The following is a 19,161-nucleotide window of genomic DNA, read 5'->3' as shown; positions in this document are numbered from 1 at the left end:
GAAGTTCACAGGAGTTGACATTTGGCCACTGCCATTAATTTACTTCCCGATTATTTCCCGGTGATTTTTGACAGTTTCTGTCTAGAGGCTTCAGACCATTTTTCCAAATGCGCATTCTCACATCCGATACTAGTGAAAGGGAATTTGGTAGAAAATGTCAGAATCCAACTTCATTGTTTACTAGACAAAATTTTTTTCCCCTCAAGATTCAAACTGTGAAATCAGTTCTACCTTCTGTTTACGGAACAATTAAGAATGTGTAACACTATTTTCGTCTCAATTAGCGCTCAGTAAAATGGCACATTTCAGGGAACTGAAATACGCCAGGTCTCTTATTAGCATGAAGTTATATGTTCATATTCATAAACAGTTGGCTCCAAAAAGATAATTACTGTAACCTGAAAAATTTGCAGATGACAAGGGACAAAGGGAGGGCATAAGAAAAAGCAGCAGAAATGAAACATCTCATTAGAGAAGTAATCTTAAATATTATCTAACCCAACTGACCTTTTACCTATTTAGTTGTTATCAGCCAGCTAAGTACTTTCATATGTCACAGACTCAACTCTTGCAGAAAATGAAGAGAAAAAAAGCTCACATAATGACTGTGAGCAGTTTCAGGGAAGGCTTTCTGAATTATGAAGTTATTGCTCGGGCAATGGGTGGAAGGGACTGAAATAAACCCGCTACTGAGATGGGAAAGTCAGAGGGACTTTGTTAGAGCTGTCAGAAAGTATCACAGAACAAGCAAGGACAGGAAAACCTTTGTTAAGAATCTACAGAAGAGGAAGATGAGGAAGAGGAATCTATGGAAGAGGTTACGGAAAGTTTGCGTCTGTTCTAGATGCCCGAGACTCCAAGTGCCCTGCCAGAACACACATATTTAAACTACACACACTTCTGTTCACTCCTCAGGCATAAATTTTATTCAAGCTGAAGACTTCCTTTCCAAAAAAAAGGGCAAACTATCAGAGCTCCATGACTGGGGATAAAATAAAAATACGACAAAAAGGATTTGGTGCCTGGGAGACGACACAGACTGAGCCATTACTTTTACAGACACATCATTTCAGATCTCTCCAGCTGAAGGAACTGGTTCTCAGCACTGAAGCACAGACCATTTTCAGTCTCAGTGCGCACAGGGGTTCCACAGCAGCCTTCCCCTGGTCGCTCGGTGGGTGAACACTCCTCTGGGCGCAGCACGATGGACATCCTGTCTGTGTAGTTTGCTGAGCACGTATCCCAGCTATGCTGCAAACTGCGAGGGAAAAACCCAACCTAATAGTTCATCTGAGCTCTTCCTTTCAGTTTTCAGGGAAGTTTGTGTTTCAAGAACACCTTGGTCTGCAGAGTCTGTTTAATTCCAGGCCGTGGCCATCCCAGCATCAGCGGGTAGCTGTCTCATTCTGAACTGGGTTCGTTTACAGCTGGCCACAGACTCACCCCACTTCGAGAGAACAGCGCCTTAGGGCAAAGTCCACTGCAGGGAATTGCATTTGCTTGCCGAAATTTTGTTGCAAAACAATTTCAGATGGCAGTAGGAACAATACACTGGGTTAACACAGGAAGCAAGACGTGTATGAACAATCTCATTGACTTCCCCAGGACTACACCCCTGCTGAAGGACAGCACATCAAGTAAAGATTCGAGGGGTCTTTGACTTTCATCACAGAAATATTTCCTGCTATGCTTCAGTGCACTGTAGCACCACATTCTTCCTCACCTGGCCTGTACTTAGGCAGCAGTCAAGAGTTCTCAAATTCCCTCCCCGAAGTCTTCTGAAGGTTAATGCTTACTGACTGCCTTAAAATATTTGGGTGAGAAGGGGCTGTAAAAGAATACAGGGTTCCTGAAGCATTTTGATCAGAATTTATAGTTTGATTTCCTAGAATAAAACTGCCTAAGCTATGCTCACAGCTTCCTTTATGTGAGATGGGGAGGTGGACATCACAGGATACAAGCTCACTTCAGCAAACAGAGGAGAGACCCAAGTTATACTAATATTCCTTTTCCCTCCTTAAAAAAATAAAAAAAATAAAAAAAATAAAGGGCTGTATCCAAAAAATCACTTTTTTATTGCCACTTTATACAGATTTAAATATTTAACATTCAGATAAACAACTATCTGTGTTTATGTAGTTTATTATCAGTTACTTCACCATAAACTGGCAGAATCTCCCTTTCCAACTTCTGTAAGATTCCTTCCGGCAGATCCTGAAGTATTCACTTTGCATGTTGGCATCTCACAGCAAAAAGAAATTATTTTTCAGTGAACTATATAGTGTTTAATGAAAAAAATATTACACAATATAGGCTTTCACAATAAGTCACATTTTTTTGCAAAATAATTTGAAGATTCCAAGTAAGACTTCTTTCTTCTATTCAAAAAATAAATATATCCTTTCTGAATCAAAGCACTTCATATGACATTAAGTACAAAGCAGAAATGTACCTCTTTGGAAGTTCTGAAATAGACATACAGGAGCTCATGGGAGCAACGTTACTCATAACAGTGATAAAAGCTGGAAGCTGATTTTTTACAAATTTATAGCAGAACACGATTTCCTTTTACAATATAGAGCTTCAAACAGATTTAAGAAAAACACCATTTTAAAAGTCTGAAAGGCACATGAACTGGACCATAAAAGGTACTGGCATGTTCACCAATACGTTTTATGTTACATTCCGAAAGAGAATCTGCGGGACCTAACCAAGAGAAAGACTGAAAATACCAGCAAGTTCCTTTGTAAAGTACTGAAAGAGTGGCAGAGAGTTCCTTTTGGCTCTTGATAAAATCATTAATACCCCAAAGCTAGCAAGTCTGAAAAGCTGCATCACTCGGTTGTATTTGGACGAGTCGCTACATAAACAAACACAACAATCAGCAGCACTACAACAGCCAGCGTGGGAAGCACCACGGTTGTGATTTGTTGCCGCGCCTCTTGCATTGCCTGTTTTCTCTCCTTTTTATCTTTGGAAGTCTCTTTTTTGGGTTTTCCTCTTAGCTGCCTCATCCTCCTCTTAGGATCTTTTATTCACCAGAACAGGGGAGCGAAGGGAGTTGCGCAGCGGAAAATAGTCCAAGGTCTTCCGAAACAAAGGGTTGAAGAACTCCTTCAAGTGGTTGGCTGTGCAAGAAACTGCAAGAGAAGGAAAAAAACAATTACTCTGAGCAAGATCAAAATACATTCTAGTTATTAAAACCATCTGCAGCTCCACTTGGTAAATCTTCTAGCCAACTGGCACCAGTATCCTTGCGGCTTCTTTCAAGGAAAAGGAATCGCAGTGGGCTCGCTCAGCTCATCAGTGACACTTTCCCCATAAAAGCTACAGCAGTTCATCACCCTGCATGTCTTTGTCCAGGAGCACTGAACTCGCACTCTGTTAAGCCAGAACCAAAGCCCAGGACCATACATCTTATCCTCTAAGGCAAACAAGATAACGCAGGTAAAAGACTTAATGAAAACATACGAATTAGCCTTGCGTCAGCACCGAGTACCAGCCGCCCCTCCTTGCAGCAGCAGCAGCAGGCTCCCAGCTGAAGGTCTGCGGCTCCCCACAAACCTGCTGGGCGAGGAAGGGCAAGCACGCACCCGGCCATGAGGAACAGCATCGAGCGTTTATCAGCCACACCAGGAATTTATTGGAATAAAGGGTATTCTACCAGGAAGAAACGCGGGGAAAGAGCTGCTTAACTTACACTTCTGGTCTGCTGCCATAAAACAAAGTCTAAATCACAACATGACTCAGTGCTGTCACTCCTGTTACCGCTGTCATTTTTATAAGAAAAACATCCCAAGCGATAACCAGCCTGCTTACAAATCACTGTTGTAGACAACCAGTCATTAATAAGGCAGCTGTTCCAAAGCGTCTGCTAGACCAGTTCTTACAAGCAGAAGTATCTATAAGGTGAGATTAACAAAAACACTGCACGATACGAAAGCTTCTCTGAAACAAGGAGAGTTAGGTGGTGCTTAACATTTCCATACTCTGTGGTTTTTTGCCCCCAGGCTGCCTGCAGCTGTGTAATTCACTGACCAGGCGGGGGGGTGGGAGGATGCCCGCTGTTTGGCTATATTCCTCACCACATCCCCCATTTCTGCAGCGGCACAAGAGCTGATACAGGCCAGATGTATCCAAACACAAATTTGGAGGGGATCAATTACTGGTGCCAAATATTAAGTTGAGTTGAATTGAAAGTAAATTATGAACGGATGTTTTTCCATCACTCCCTTACGTACTCAGAGTAAAATGTATGTAGAAATTAGTGGGTTAATGCAACTGCCTCTTTTCTTTCCCCTTTCTTTATATCAAAATATAAAGATTATTTTAGCGTGCTGCTGTAGGTGAGGAGCATGTGTCAACAAGCAAAGCTCGCTCAGTTCACCACAGACACGATTTGCTCTTCATGTGTCATCTCTAGTCAATGTTACAAGTTGTCTTATGACTACATTTTTAAAAAAAGAAGAGGTTTGCATTGGAAGTGAGATGCTTTCTGTTGGTGTTGGCACTCAACTTTATTTGTCAGCCTGACAACAGAAGCAAAACCGAACTAAAATGCTCACATACAAACCACGAATCCCCACCTGTAGTTACGCACAACTACAAAGTTTTCATCCTTTCTCATAACAGCAGCAACCTGCCTTCTGTGAATGACATCCAGTCAATTAGGTTGGTGAGATATTGCATGAATTAGTGGAAAATGTGGAGTAACTCTACTAACTCAAACTTACGGAAGTGACCAGACTATCAGAGCAACCGTGTGGTACTGAGAAACCAACAGAGAAACCAAACTTCTAAACTTTGCTGTTTCTCCTCAGCAAATCCTCAACTCTCTTACTGATTCAGGGCAGAGCCTTCGGTATTCCACCTTCTGCAAGCCATGGGTTTCTGGTTTGGTTTTGTTGTTTATCAATCACTTCTCTAACCAGCTCCTGAATTTCCTCTCAGGCAAAAGAAATCTCTGTTTTACCCTTTCCGTTTTGTTCTCCTCCTGCTCTGGTCACAAGCTTTATTACCAAACTCTAGGGAAGCGACTACACAAAACAAAGTTTTACGTCTGCCCTCTGGGATAATCAGACAATCGGAGCGTTTCAGGCTATATTGTTTTCTGACTCCGTTAATGTACGTCAGTGGGTTCTGTATCCAGATTACTCACAAGACCCAAGAAGTGATGGACAGTAAAAGCCTTTGGGACTTTCTGTGTGCCATAGTAACAAACAGGAGTTGCCATGAAACCAACCTCTCTAACAATAAATGTATGCCTTGCTCTGCGCAGCATCACTTGCTACCCAGACATTAAAAAAATCAGGATTTTTTTTAAAGTCTCTTCTGAATGAATATTTCATTCTGAAGCAAAAATTATACCAAGTTAATTGCACGCACTAGCTAACATCTGACGGCTTCGAAGAGAAAGCCTTCCTGCAAATGTCAGCACCACTTGAATTGCAAGCTGATGCTCTCCAGTTTGGGAATCTGGCATCAGTCTCAAAATACGTTTCCAGTAGCCTGTGTGACTTGGCTTTGCTACTGGCAGAGACTTGCACAGAAACTGGCCCACAGTTTTCAGAGATGAGCCTCAGGGTTCATCTTAACTGAACCATAAAATGGACGCAGTGAATCTCTGCAAGTTACTGCCAGGCCCCTGCTGCCGTCAGCAGCCTGGATGCGACTGCCAGTGTCAGACAGTTGCTGCAAGGGACAACGCTCCCCCAACAAGGAAGGTCCGGGATGTTGTACATGCTGCTATGTTCATGTTGGTACAAAATAGCGCTTAAAAACCAGTGCTCAGCTGCGTAAGATGAAATTCCACGGCCCTTGTTGTGCAAGCAGAGCAAGAGAGCCACAGCTATCCCCTTCCACTGCCAAGCCTCTTCCCAGCCACCCATGGACTTCCCTGGAAGGCAGGTTACTACTGACAGTTATGGGAAGGAAGAAACAAGATACCGAAAGCAGAGCAAGTCAGGGCCAGGGCTGGGACTACAGTGTTAGAGTCTCGCTCCCCATGTGGTGCATGGCCCATTGAGAACAAATCATCCCAAGTTACTGAGCTACATCCTCCTTCAGTCAGGACGCATCTCATCCTGCTTGCGCACTGGGAAGGCGAAACCCAAGCAAAGAGAGGAAGGTAATAATATAAATGTAGCATGGGATTGGGTGTAATTAACAGTCTAGTTAGCACTGCCCATTTAAAATGTCTCCAGGCAAGTAGCTATCAGAAGGGCAATGAGCAAGCGATGTCTCACAGGTACTTCAGTCTTGTGGGAACCGGAACCTTAGTCATCAGCTAACCCCACAGCGCAGAAGAACTGGAAACTCACCTTCTCTCCTCAAACAGAAGCTGAGTCTCCTTTCCATTCCTAGCCTCCTCTGAACAGGAGAGAGCTCACTGCCAGACCGTACACATTCTCCTAAGGCCGCCCCTCATTCCTAACTGCTCAACCTGCCCCAAGTATCCACCCAGGCTGCAAACAAGCACCAAATTAGTTCAACTACTGCTTTTACTGGAAAGTCAGCAACTCCCTCAACTGGGACATGGATAGGAATAGGACAGAAGAGCCTAACAGACTCTAGCAAATGTGGAATATCTGTAGCCCAGACAGCGTGACAGGAGTCTGGCACTAGTCTTCCTTCCTTTTATGAATTTTGCAATTTAAAATTTGGTAATAAAATTGCATGGGGTGATGAGATTATTTTTAAGTTCACTATTGCAAAGTTTCTCCTAAAAGCAGGAATCTGCTGGCCAGAAAGAAACCATGTCAAATCAAGAAAATGAGTGCTGTTTGAAAATCTATTTTACAGAGACTCTCTTCTCTCTGACACTGCAGTGCTCCAGCTTGATACTGAAAAGTTAAGGTTTCAAGCAGAACAAAATATTTAAAAGTTCACGCTACTGAAGACAAACCTAGAGACATTACTCTTCAACACAATAAAAATTCACAAATTTAGTACCCTGGCTTGACATCCACAGCAACTACATTCATCCTTGCCCGTCATCCAAATTGCTTTTTATTTATATAAGTGCTCTTCATTCTACCTCCTGGGTTAAGTTACTTTGAACCATTCTGCAGAGCCAACCTCAAAACCTAAGAGCACAAATGAGTGGACTTGCTGAAGTCACTCATACCAACGCTCAAGCACTTGCCAGCACCTTAAAGCAAGTCAGCAATGGTTGCGCAGGGGTAATTCTGTACCAAACGCTGCAGTGAAACTTGTGGGGACCGGTATCCTTCAAACCAGAGCAACAATCTCCCAAACAGAATTTACAGCAATCGGCTGCCTCCTTTTTTTGGTGAAATTAACCGTCACCATTAGTAATCTGCAACTAAAAGCTTCCCACATCCCATGCAGCTCCTCCTGCGAGCCCGGAACGGCAGCCCTGACTCCGACGACACCAGTGCCTGCCGAGTATTGCAGTTCTGCACCTCCTCCTACGTGCAGCACGTGCACAAAGATCTCCTTTATCTGCTCTGAGTGTAATCGCACGTCTAGACGTCTAAAGAACTTATTATCACCAACCTTACAGCATCAATGTATTAGCCATGTTAAGCTGAATAATTTTTCTCCAAATCCAAAATTACAAGTGTTTGCAAGCCAATTTGAATTAAACTGGCCTCATCATCCTGCTACTGACACTGTAACGTTTCTGGAACAGCGAAACATCTTGAAATTCAAGCAAACAATCTGACAAGAATTAATTTTTATAATTTGAATTTTCCCCTAGGGCCATGGACATTACTGAGACATTAAAAATAAAACCAAACAACAAACCAGCAAACAGTCAGGACAGACTGTACTCAAATTGCCTGCCAGCAGTAGGGAAAAGGACACAAGATACCTCACAGCAGACAACACTCTTCAGATTATTTTAGCGTTAAAAAGCCCCAAAAGGAGCAGTTCCCAATCACCAGGACACACCAGCATCAGAGTCAACAACTAAAACGAAGTTTATCAGCTTGTTCCTTATTTCTGCTGCAGGGCTGATGACTTTAGGGTCCTACAGCCAGAGCTGCTATACGGAGGCTGGAAGAAGAGTTGAGTCCAAGAGGTGGGAAGAGGAGGGAAGGAGGACCCAAGGGGCAAAAGGAAGCCTGGTTAGCAGGGAACGCAGCCGTTAAAAAACAAGCAGCCCCTGGCCTCGTGATAAAGACCACCCTGGCCACCAGCGAAAAAGGACCGCTCCTTGCGGTGCTGCAGAAGCCCCAGGCCACGGGCACAGAGTGCTCTGCTTGCGCAGTTCCAGGAGAAGGGACGCAGCGGCTCTGGGCAGCCAGGAGAGGCTGTGCAGGGTCTCCTGTGCCTGAAGGCTTTAACCCTCCCTTTATCTCGTGCAACTTCAACTTCACTGTGGCCAAGCCGGTGGCCACTGCAAGGAGATGGCAGCGTCTGACAGAGCAGAAGGGAACTTGTGCTGCCCCAGCCAACACGGGAAGCCTGGGACCAACACGTCGGCTGAAGTAGTATTGTGCTTGCCTCTATCCTTAAGTAAAGTCTAAGCATGTTATTTCCTACCTTGAAACCAAGCAAGTGTTTTGTGTTTTTAAAAGTAAATGATTGAACTGCATGTAATACTTACACAAACCCTGGGTACTTCTTAATAAAGGACAAGACTTGTTTTATGGTACCCCATGGAACACAGGCTGTTTTATAAATCATTGCTCCGTAACTGATTTTCCCTCGAGGTGAAATACCACATTTTGGACAGGGAATTTTCTTTCCTGCAGCCTGAATTTCTGGCCATTGCCAGAGTAGCATCCGCAAGGTCATCATTTTCTAAGGCGATACAGCCAGCTTAGAAACACAGCCACATGGAAATTCCAAGAAACATTTCAGCAGGAGCTTGGGTCAGATTTACAAACAGGAATAGTCGTGCATAGAACTCTTGCTGGGGTCTCCAGAGACCTCAGTTCTGCTTGCAGCCTTTCCGTCCACACAGATCCAACTTTATTACTTGATTTTTCCTTGTGTTTCAGTTGTGGCAGGTTTAAGAGAGAAAAATAACAATCCTCACATCTTTTACGAAGAACTCCTTCATCCCCTCAGATGGCTGCTACCTGGGCAGGATTTGCACAAGCACTTACATCAGTTTGCACTCAACTCCTGATGCTGAGACAGAAGCCGAATCTGCTCCCGCGTTTGTGGCTTTAGGCACCTAATGCCTTGCAAACCTGGCTCTGAGGAGCAGTCTTTTTTTTGGGGGGGGGGGGGGGGGGGGGGGCACGCAACTTGCTTGTAACAGTTTTTATGCAACTACTGTGGTGATTGTCCAGCACTATTTCCATCACATTCAAGCACAATTATTACACTCGATTTTAAACACTACATGTAAAACGATAGCTTAAAAAATCTTCATTATTTGACACGCTCTGAAGGAGCAAAATGTTCCACGTGATCACTTGAGTGGGTGACAAAGATGGACAGAGCAGAGATTTGGCCGTTTGATTAAGAGAGCTGAACCCTAAAGAGCAAGCCTGCCCAGAGGATTACCCAACCACTTTAATCCCAGTCGCACCCTCCCTCCCTCCCCTAAACTTTCCCAGCCAACAAACACACTTTCAGCAACACAAAGGCAGCCCCATGATGAAGTGAATATTCCAGCTGCAGGACAGTCCCTTTTGGTACCAAAACACAGCTCTGCAGGAGCAGTAACAAGGGGAAATGACTATCGCCTGCTTAAAAAAGAAACTTTTCCTTTGTACAAGCCACCCCCTCCAACTAAACAAGAACAACCTAAGTGAGCAAGGATTCTGCAGGAACAGCCACACAAATTACTCTGGGTTCTGCACCATCAAATGCTCTGGGTCACCGAGCTCGTTAGACAGAAGTTGCACAGCAGAATTGATACATGGCTGAAGATAATGCCTGCAATGCTAAATTTGAGATCTTCATGTTTCGGGGACACTATCTGTCATGATTTCAGTGTGCTAAAAATGAAGAAAAGCATTAAGAGAATTTTTTGCTCTGTGAAAACTGGACTTTCATGTTACAGCATGAGGCCAGTTCTTAATATCATAAAAATTCACCTCAGTCTATTTGACTGCGGCAAGGAATTATGATTAGCAAATCAAAACAACCCTGTTTTCAAGGGTAAAAGCTTTTAATTAGCGCATAACAATATGGAACCATTAAGATGCTTTTTGAAGTCAGTTTAACATTATTTCTTAGTGAAGGGTGATGGGTTTTTTCTCCAAATTAGACCTGAATCTGAATTGACCTATCATTACTGCAACATCACATTTATTGTAAATGTAGCCTTGAGAGTCTCCAAACTACTCACAGCATTTGGTAAATGAAAGGCAGCACTGAACGCTGCCAGAAAGTCTCAGAGAGCAAGGCCACCAAAGCAAAAAGCTATTTCAATACGATTTTCACAATTCTGAGGACTTGGATACAGCGAATAATCTGTATCAGAAACAAAAAGCCACGGATCTCTGCATCTGGGAAGGCATTGTTCAACAGAGATAAGGTGACGGTATTTTTGGCGCATATGGCGTTGCAGTGCAATGCTATCTGCCCTGAATGCAGCAAAGAAACAGAACAGAATTCAATTAAAAAGAGAAAAAATAAAAAAAGGCAAGTCCTTCTGCTCCAAGAACAGGTGGATAAATAACCAGCATTTTTCTTTGTAGATAAACAACCAGCATCAAGACAACTTTTGCAATAGGCAGTCCAATGAAGAAATACCACTAATGTTTACTGAAAACGCAAGAAAAACAAACACGTAATTTCTGTCACCGCATGAATTCAGCTCCTAGGGGAGGCTGTAAGAGAAGAGCTTGACATTCCCCATCTATACAGCTACAGATGATCTTGCACAGAAACGCAGTAAACCACACCACCTGGCATATGACTTGATATAGTCTGTGTTTGCTCAGCTGTTTTCTTAAAAAGTAATTTTCTCAGCTGTTCCTGACAAGACTCCTTTGGATACAAAACATTTATCTTCCCAGTGTATTTATGGAAATTCAGCCGGTTTCTAAATAGTGACGCTAAATAAATAAATAAAAATAAACAAGTCACTGGTGTCAGAGCTCCTCAAAATTCACATGCTGCTCTCCCAGACCAACCCCAAGCGTTCAGCGTCTGCAAGAAGGTGCAGCAATTCAGAATCTGGTGTGAAAATAACATTTCTGGTTTGCAGTACAGCTGCATCAGGGTCACAAGCCCACCCAGACCTGGACGGTGGCTGCTAACTCACACCACAAGCTGAACTGTCCCCAGAGGGTAGCAGCACTCATGGCCTGAGCTGGTGATGACCTAGATGGGAAACACGCTTTTCCCACCATCCAGAGTGTGGCTTGGTTGTTACTTCTCCCGTTGAATCTACCGGGTTCCCAACGCAGCCACTCCGTGAGACATCATCACTATAAATGTGTTTGAAACGGATCCCTGAGACGCACGCCCGGCAGAATGCCAGCACGTCCGGAGCCTGATGTTACAGATGTGTAACGCAAACAGGAGAGCTGAGGGACCCTCACTGGTTTTCATTATAATTCTACTGCCATTAAAACTTTGGCACTGAAAATTCAGGCCAGGCTAAAACTTGGCAGGCAAAAAAAATCCATGCCCGCAGCAAGAACAGATTGTTAAATCCAAACCCACAAAAACCACAAAGGCAACGCATGAGCCGTGGGTGGCAGGGGCGCACGTGTACGTGTGTGTGTGCGCACCAGAGAGCGGAACGATGGAGAGTGATCAACAGAAGAGAAAAGCTGAAAGAACAGCTCGCAAGATACCAAGGCAACATCTAGAAGCAATACCTGTACTTCCTAACCACAAGACAATCTGTGTATGCCGGACTGAAACTATCTGTGAAGGCACAAAGGGAAATCTCCCTCTTCTGGCTCAGGATACAGAACTACCTGCGATACGAGAAAGTAATATGGGTGCGTACCTGGACTCCTGAAACCCTCCTGGAGACAGTCCTGTGGGGGAAAATGGACAGCATGCACGGACAGTAGCACTCACCGGTTTATTTTATGACGTAACCTGGAGGTAGTCACAGATTTAAAGCAAGCTGGATGAAATGCCACAGCACACTGAGTGAGGGGTTCAGATCTCCCCCAAACTCACTCCCTTTAGTTCTTGTCTGACGTTCTGTTTTTTCAAGCTTCTCTTGGCAGGTGTGGTTTTCCAGCGGGAGGCTGAGGAAAGATTGCTGCCACCGTGCCTGCCTCTCCCAGCTTGCACATGTGCCAGGGGAGGACTGTGTGACACTGGAGAGTAACTAAATCACACAGCAATCAGCCTAAATACAACCAGTGAAGTGGGTTCCTGTGCTACTCCCTTACTTACTTGTTTTCCCAGTGGGACAGGTGTTTCAGAGCTCGTGCAGTGCTGTGGTTTGGCAGATTTCATTCCCACCTCTGTTGCCTTCTACATGCTCTCATTTAATCTGGGTAATCAAGTTATCCGTGAAAGAAATAAAACCCTCCACCTTACACTGGAACGGCACCACAGGTTTAGGCTAGAGCTCTTCCTCCAGCAGCCAGAAATCTGTGCTTTTCCCAAATTCCTTTCAAATTACAGAACTGTTCTCAACATCAGTGTGAAAACAATGCCATCAGGACACCTTTTTTGGGGAGGAAGGGAAGATAAGAACTTAGACTTTCGACACAGGATGGGTGGGGAAAGTTTTTTCTTCCTATCACTGATCTCATTAAAATCTCTTTCTGTTTACTTCCCAGCTTAAACCTGAAGTCTTATTACATTTCACTAAACAATCCCACATTATAATAAAGCTGCAGGCTTTCCTGCCATGATTGATAGACTCTGTTTGCAATTATTTAAGGAGAAGGCACATAATTACATACAGCTGGATTAGGCTGATCAAATCCCTGTTCGTGTCTGTCAATATACACATAATAAGACAGTGTGACATTAATGTAAACTAATTTAAATGCAGAAAGTTTAATTAAGACTTAATAAAATTACAGAAACAGAAAGGAAAAAGTTTTGCACAGCCTAACCAAAGGGAGTTTCCCAGCAACGCCACCCTCTAAACACGCATTTAGAGGTTTTGCCTAATCAGTTCTGCAACACCGGCTCTTGCACCGCCTATTTCTGTCTCCTGCGTTCAGTCCTACTGCCAGCACTTCCCACCCGCTCAAAAACTCAGAAGCAAAAGCCAATGCGAGGGAGCTGCGCATGAAGTCCACCATGAGCAAGCCCAGGCCGCCTCAGAAGTTCCCCTACAACCTTCAGCGAACAGCCATCTACAGTATCATAGTTCAACCACCATGAAGTACAAGCGTCCTTCTTTTAAAGCACTTATCAAGGCATGACATCCCCCGACATAACAGCACTCATGTTCTCCCTTCCCATTTATTCCTGTACAACCTTCCTTTCCGCTCGGGTTGTTTTTAAAGCAATCTGCTCTGTTCACAGAGCTCTCGGAGAGTCACCAACAGTACACCACCGTGCATTAACCCCGACAAGCTTAGTGCAAGATACCAGCTTTGCTCCCTGCTGAGCAGATCCAAAATTTTCCAAGGGCTGTCGCACTTGTGCGCTGCCCAAGTCATCCTTTTTTTGTGCCACTCATAAGCATATGGATGCAAATGAATATCTCACCAGAGATAAAATATATTAAGTGGTTGGTACGGCATCCAAGCTTGTGTAAGCCCGCACGAGCGGTGCCAGGGAGATCGGGGCGTGGATGCTGGGATCCTGTTGTCCCCACACGTTCCCTTTCCCCCTCAGCTCTGCGATAACAACCCCACCTGTTCTGCGTGTGTTATCACCACTTCTGACCTAGATGCCTTCACTGTTTGTGCGCCAGGCATTTTCCAAGAGAGTAACTGAGACAAGAAGGGTGCAGGAGCAACACTGTGCCACCGCACACCGCCTCTCTGCCAGCAAGCGTGCTTGTGTTTCGCTTGATTAAAAAGTCGGATCTCCAATCTCACGCAGAGCGATTCACTGCTCCCCAAAGCACTGATTTTCCCACATTACAATTTCCTAGTATGTTCCCTGCCAAATTAAATCAATCTGAGTATCTCATTAAAGAAAAAAAAAACATTACAGATTTTGATTCATTTTTAATAGTCTCTCTGTCAGCTGAGCCCGCTGCTCTGATCTGGTTTATTCGACGATTTGTTAGCTGCCCTGCTCAGCCACCTCTCTGTGGAGGCCCTACAGTGTTTCAAGTACTACAGAAAATGCTGATCGACATATAGAATCCTCACCAGAGCCTTATCCACAAAGACAGCAAAAATTCTGAACGAGTCCATTTCCCAAACACGAACGTTTCCCACAGAATTAGTTTTTGTCAGCTGGTGGAAGGGGAAAAGGGAAACAAGGAAAAACTTGAGAAATCTAAGTGCTAGAACAGATTACAGTGCAATCTCCTTGAAAATCTATTAAAATTCAATACTGTATTAAAACTGTCCAAAAAAGTTAAGCCCTCCCCTGTTCAATCACATCCCTCCAAAGCTCTCAGCCAATCTCTCCATGCTAAGGACAAATCGCTGTTAGATAACCTTTTCTGAACAAGTCTATCACTTATCCTACTTTATGTTCCGTTTCCGTCGGCAGCACAGCTATTTAAGTCGCCCTTCTAAACCAGAGCCTTCGGTAATTTTTCTTTTCTGTTCCACTGCAATTCTTCAAAGCGTCATAAAGGCAAATTTAATAAGCACCTCAATTTGTATTGCTTTCTATTTATAATACCACAAGCACCTGCTGCTGCTGAGATCTAAGCAGGTATCTTTCTCGCTTTGTATAGATTAATTCAGAGTAATCTTAGTAGTTTCATACTTTAGAGCAATTCCAGGAAATATTGCTGCAAGCTGTTGGGTGGGTTGGCTGGTATTTTTTTGTCTTTGGGTTTTTTTTTTGTCCTTAGGAGGTTATTTTTGTTGGTTTTGTGGCGCTGTTGGTTCTCTCCTCCATCTCCCGTTTTTATTAAGATGCTGCTGACCAGCTCTTAAAAATAGGACTCATTTTGCTTCATTGTTCACATCAGCCAAATTTGACAGTATGTCTTCTGGCATATTCAGTAGATCCCTCTTGTCGAAGCAACACCACGTACTCGACAATCAAATCACTTCATATTGTACTCTGAACCCGTAACAATGGAAGTAAAGTCAGCGTCGGGGTCCACGGAGGGTTTGGGAACTGTGAGTGTGCAAGCAATGGGTGTTTAAAGGCACCCATTGATCCAGTAGATTGATTGCCCACGATCCAGTAGATTTAGGGTGTGGATCATGTATTATTCGACCTTCTCTCAAACCAGGGACATATTATTTTTTATCTTATCTAAGCGCCTGTGAACACCAAGTGACAGCTAAGGCTGCGTAGTACAGAAGTTAAGTCCTACGTCTGACCTTTCAGAGGGGCTGAGGAACCATGTTCTTCAGCATCTCTTCAGAGCCTGTCTTCCACAGCGTATGGACAGAATACTAATGGCTGTACCCTGGACTTTGGACATCCTGGTGTCTGCAACATCAACACCAACCTCTCCTGCTGTTACTTCATTTTAAAAGACCACAGACAGGAAGTTTAATGCAGCGGGGGGAATGAAAAAAAGAAAAAAAAAATGAAATCGTGATGCAGCACAAGTAGGTGAGTCAGATAATGAAGCCCAGAGAGAAAGAGTAGGAAAGCCCCCTTAGTGTGTAAGAGAGGATGGAAAAGGCAGGAAACCACTGCACGGAAGAAAAGCTGCGTGGAAGTGAAATAAAGACTAAAAGAAGTGCATGGCAGAGTCAATCCATCAGAGAAGACTGACATCAATTATCGTTCTCATCCCTGCACTGTGTTTATTTACTCTCAGTGGCTGACAAGCGAGGTTTGTACTTCTCATCCATCTCCTACCTATGTATTTAGGTGTGATATAGCACACTCCTCCACAGCCTGCCAGGAGATCTCACAGAAGACTTCACAGGACATTCCGAGGACAATTTCATCTGAGGAGTGACTCTTGATGCCTCAGACTCCTACTCCAGAGCAATACTATGCTATTTGCCTCTCTGCAGCATTTAATATGGGCCTTAAACGGGTGGGATTTTAAGTGTTCTCATTAAAAATACACATCTTTCTCCACAAAAGGAAGTCTCATTACTGTTTTTATTCAGCCCAATCTTCCTGTTAACTTCCTGAGAAAAAGCATGCTCATAAATGCATAAAACCAAGTTTTCTAAACTGTTTTTAATTGCACTTGTTGAAAAATTTAGCAAATGAAAAGGCTCAGAGACACAGGAAAACATCATTATAAGGTACTCAGTATTACGTCCTACTCTTTACCGTCAACAACAAAAGCTCAATGCAGCCTTAGGAATCCATAGATTTTAAACTTACTATCAACATGAGACACACGATGATACAGACTTCCTCAAACATAAACGAGGCACGGGGACCTTGCATATCGTTTGAGAAGAGGAGATGCCATGTATCTTTTCAGCCTCTGGTTGCAGCTTCCAAATTACCGTCCCAGAACATCTGTAACCTTCATGCGTTCTCATCCACTTCCACAATTACTTCTTATTACGTGCGGAGGTTTTGAACTTTTGCAACAGCTATATTGAGTAAATCAGCTATCAACAGAGACGCTATATGTACTCCAAGCTGATAGCTAATCGTGATTTTTAGTCTTTCAAGCAAATAGGACAACTTAAAACAGCAAACACTGCTCTATCTACCCATCCATAAATTAGGAGTGACAATAGCAGATTATTACTCATTCACTCAGAGCATTTGTTTGGCCATGAGAGAACTGGCTTTATTCCAAGAGCTGGCAAACACTGGTTAATATACATGTAAATGTTTTATTTCTCTCAGAGTAGGCAATTTCACAAAATGAAATACTGAATTAAAGACGACCCTAGTTTTTCTGCTGATGCCTGTCTCAGATGCTGTGCTGCTGAAAGCCTTTGCAAGCTTTTTCACACCGAGTCAACAGGAAAAAAGCCACCTTTTCTTCTGAGAGTGAGACAATTTTACTGTGGAAACATGAAAGCTTTTATATAAATATTAATAATCAAAGTTGTCCTGGAGTTAAGTGGATGGAAACTGGCTTATATAAGGTTGCAGTCCTGACTTGGTAATAGTGAAGTGTATTGAAATGGTTTTGCAAACACCGCTCCAAACAGGCTGTTCCTCAAGACAAGAGCTGCGGTGCCACAAGGAGATTTAGTGACCCCAGTGTTTAATACGAGGACACTATAAAACAGCACTTCACTCCTAAGAGCGAAGAAGGGACACATTGTCCTTTGAATTTCTAGTGCAAGCATAAAGTAGAAGGAAAATGTTATTTTCCTAAAAAAAATGCTGCTAATTTGAACTGGGAAGAAGAGGAGAGACCAAGAGAAAGGATGGAGGCTCGACACAGAGAGGCAACACAGAGAGGCAAATAAACCAAATATCTAGACAGAAAAACAGGCAGTGGTTTAACAGAGCCTCTTACTAACCAGTCCAGAGCCTGAATATTCTAAATAACACCAAGTGTAACGCACCCCTACTCTTGAGTATGGGCTCTCAGAGAAGAGCCCCAAGAGAATCAACAAGCACATTCTGTGCATTTGGAGGTGAGGACAGTACACATCATCTCCAGCAGGACTCTGAGAATCATCTTTTTCCTTCAAAGGGCGAGAAATATCAGAAGATACCTAGATCTACTTCCTCCTCCTATGATACAGACCATCAACCATTGCTTACCTCTCTGTTCAAAAGCAAAGTAAGTTGGGTTTTTTTGTGAAGTAATTGAGCCTTGAAACTAGAACTACAACAACAAAGCAGATTTTTGAGAAGGGGGAGAAACAGGGATAAAGGGATATTTGAGAAGGGGGAGAATCTTTTATCTGCTGTGCTGTACCATTTGTATCGTCTTGCTTTCCTTGAGGGCACGCTAAAGTTTCAATCAACTAGGGATGCTAGCAGTAGGTCGAAACTGCTCATAAACCTCTAGACAGAAATGACACAGTATTAATATATTTCAGAATAGCAAGTTAGAATGAAATACAAAATACAGCAGAAAGCACTGGCTGAGATCACAGTAACTCAATGGAACCCAAGAGCAGAAAAGTGTACAGCACTTAAAAAAACAACCATTAGGACAGCTGCAGTCAAAATTCATCTCCTTTAAGTGAAAAGAAAGATGGAAGATGAACAAACACTGATAGGAAGCAACAGTTACCAACAGAAGACACTTTCAAAAGATACAGGACTATGTACATGTGGCAAGTGCTGATGAGAAGGTCAGTTCCCATCTGGCAAGTTGTCTCAGTTGCTACTACCGTGCTCCGCTCGTTTCAGCCAGTCTCTCCATGGACATGAGCACCTATGGATATGAAACGGACAGCAGATCTGTGTTTTACGGAGATAAATACATCAAAGACTGCTGGTGTTAGAATTGCCTCTCCTCACATTCTCCATTTTACCAGGAAAATAATTTAGACTTTACAGGGCTATCACATTAACTAACGCTACTTTTGAAATATTTTTCATATTTACTTCTTATAATTATATGGATTTTCTTTAATCTGCAGAAAATTACAGAGATTATTACTGCTAGAGCAAGCACACTGCCTAGTACTTGACAATACTTCACTTTGAACCTTGAACCTACCGCTGCACTTTTCAGTGCTGCTTTCACACAAAGCATGCGCTCCCTCCTCTTGTATGCTGCTGCTTACATGACACTTTTGGATCTCACAAGGAAACCCACTGAATGTAAGGGCGACACAGGAGAACAAGACAGTGCCAAGTTCAGCACTGGAGAGGATTTTAAAATCTATTACAGGGTATCACTTCGACGCTCAGTGCTATACGCGCCTGAAATGAATACACATGCCTGGCAGAACTGCAAGAGAAGGTGCCTCTATAAAAGGCGACAGTGCTATTACCCGATAAGCCACTAGTTAGGCATCACTGATCACCACGGTGGACAGAGATTTTAACTCATCTAGAGAGCAGACAGCTAATCGGATTCCTTAAAGGGTTTCTCTCAGTTTCGCTGGGGCTGATGCATACTGCATATAGGATTTGGAAAGAGATTTTTCCCCAAATAGCACATACCACTCCACTACAGCATTTTGTTATCATCTTGGCTTATGCTTATATAAAGTAGCAGATGGAAAGCCAGGAGTTACATGAACAGTCACAAAGAGGTGAATCATTTAATTCAAGCTATGCCAAGGCAGCAACAAAGCTGACCTCTTGAAT

The 19,161-nt window shown here is 43.3% G+C and overlaps 1 protein-coding gene across 1 annotated transcript in view; it reads right to left on the bottom strand.

Annotated features, from left to right (window-relative positions):
- Positions 1–2,052: 2,052 nt before the first annotated feature.
- The window catches only part of SMCO4 (single-pass membrane protein with coiled-coil domains 4), a 28,274-nt gene continuing 11,165 nt past the window's right edge, over positions 2,053–19,161 (bottom strand). The window contains exon 2 of the mRNA XM_086742715.1: positions 2,053–3,140. Coding sequence (XP_086598841.1) covers positions 2,835–3,014 — 180 coding nt within the window. The 5' untranslated portion in view covers positions 3,015–3,140 and the 3' untranslated portion in view covers positions 2,053–2,834. The remainder of the gene's footprint in view (positions 3,141–19,161) is intronic.

The sequence above is a fragment of the Chlamydotis macqueenii genome, chromosome 1 (genome assembly GCF_036417535.1).
Source record: "Chlamydotis macqueenii isolate bChlMac1 chromosome 1, bChlMac1.mat, whole genome shotgun sequence".
Taxonomy (NCBI): Eukaryota; Metazoa; Chordata; class Aves; order Otidiformes; family Otididae; genus Chlamydotis; species Chlamydotis macqueenii.
Note: the sequence above shows the minus strand (reverse complement) of the source record. Positions and strands in the feature narration are given on the sequence as shown.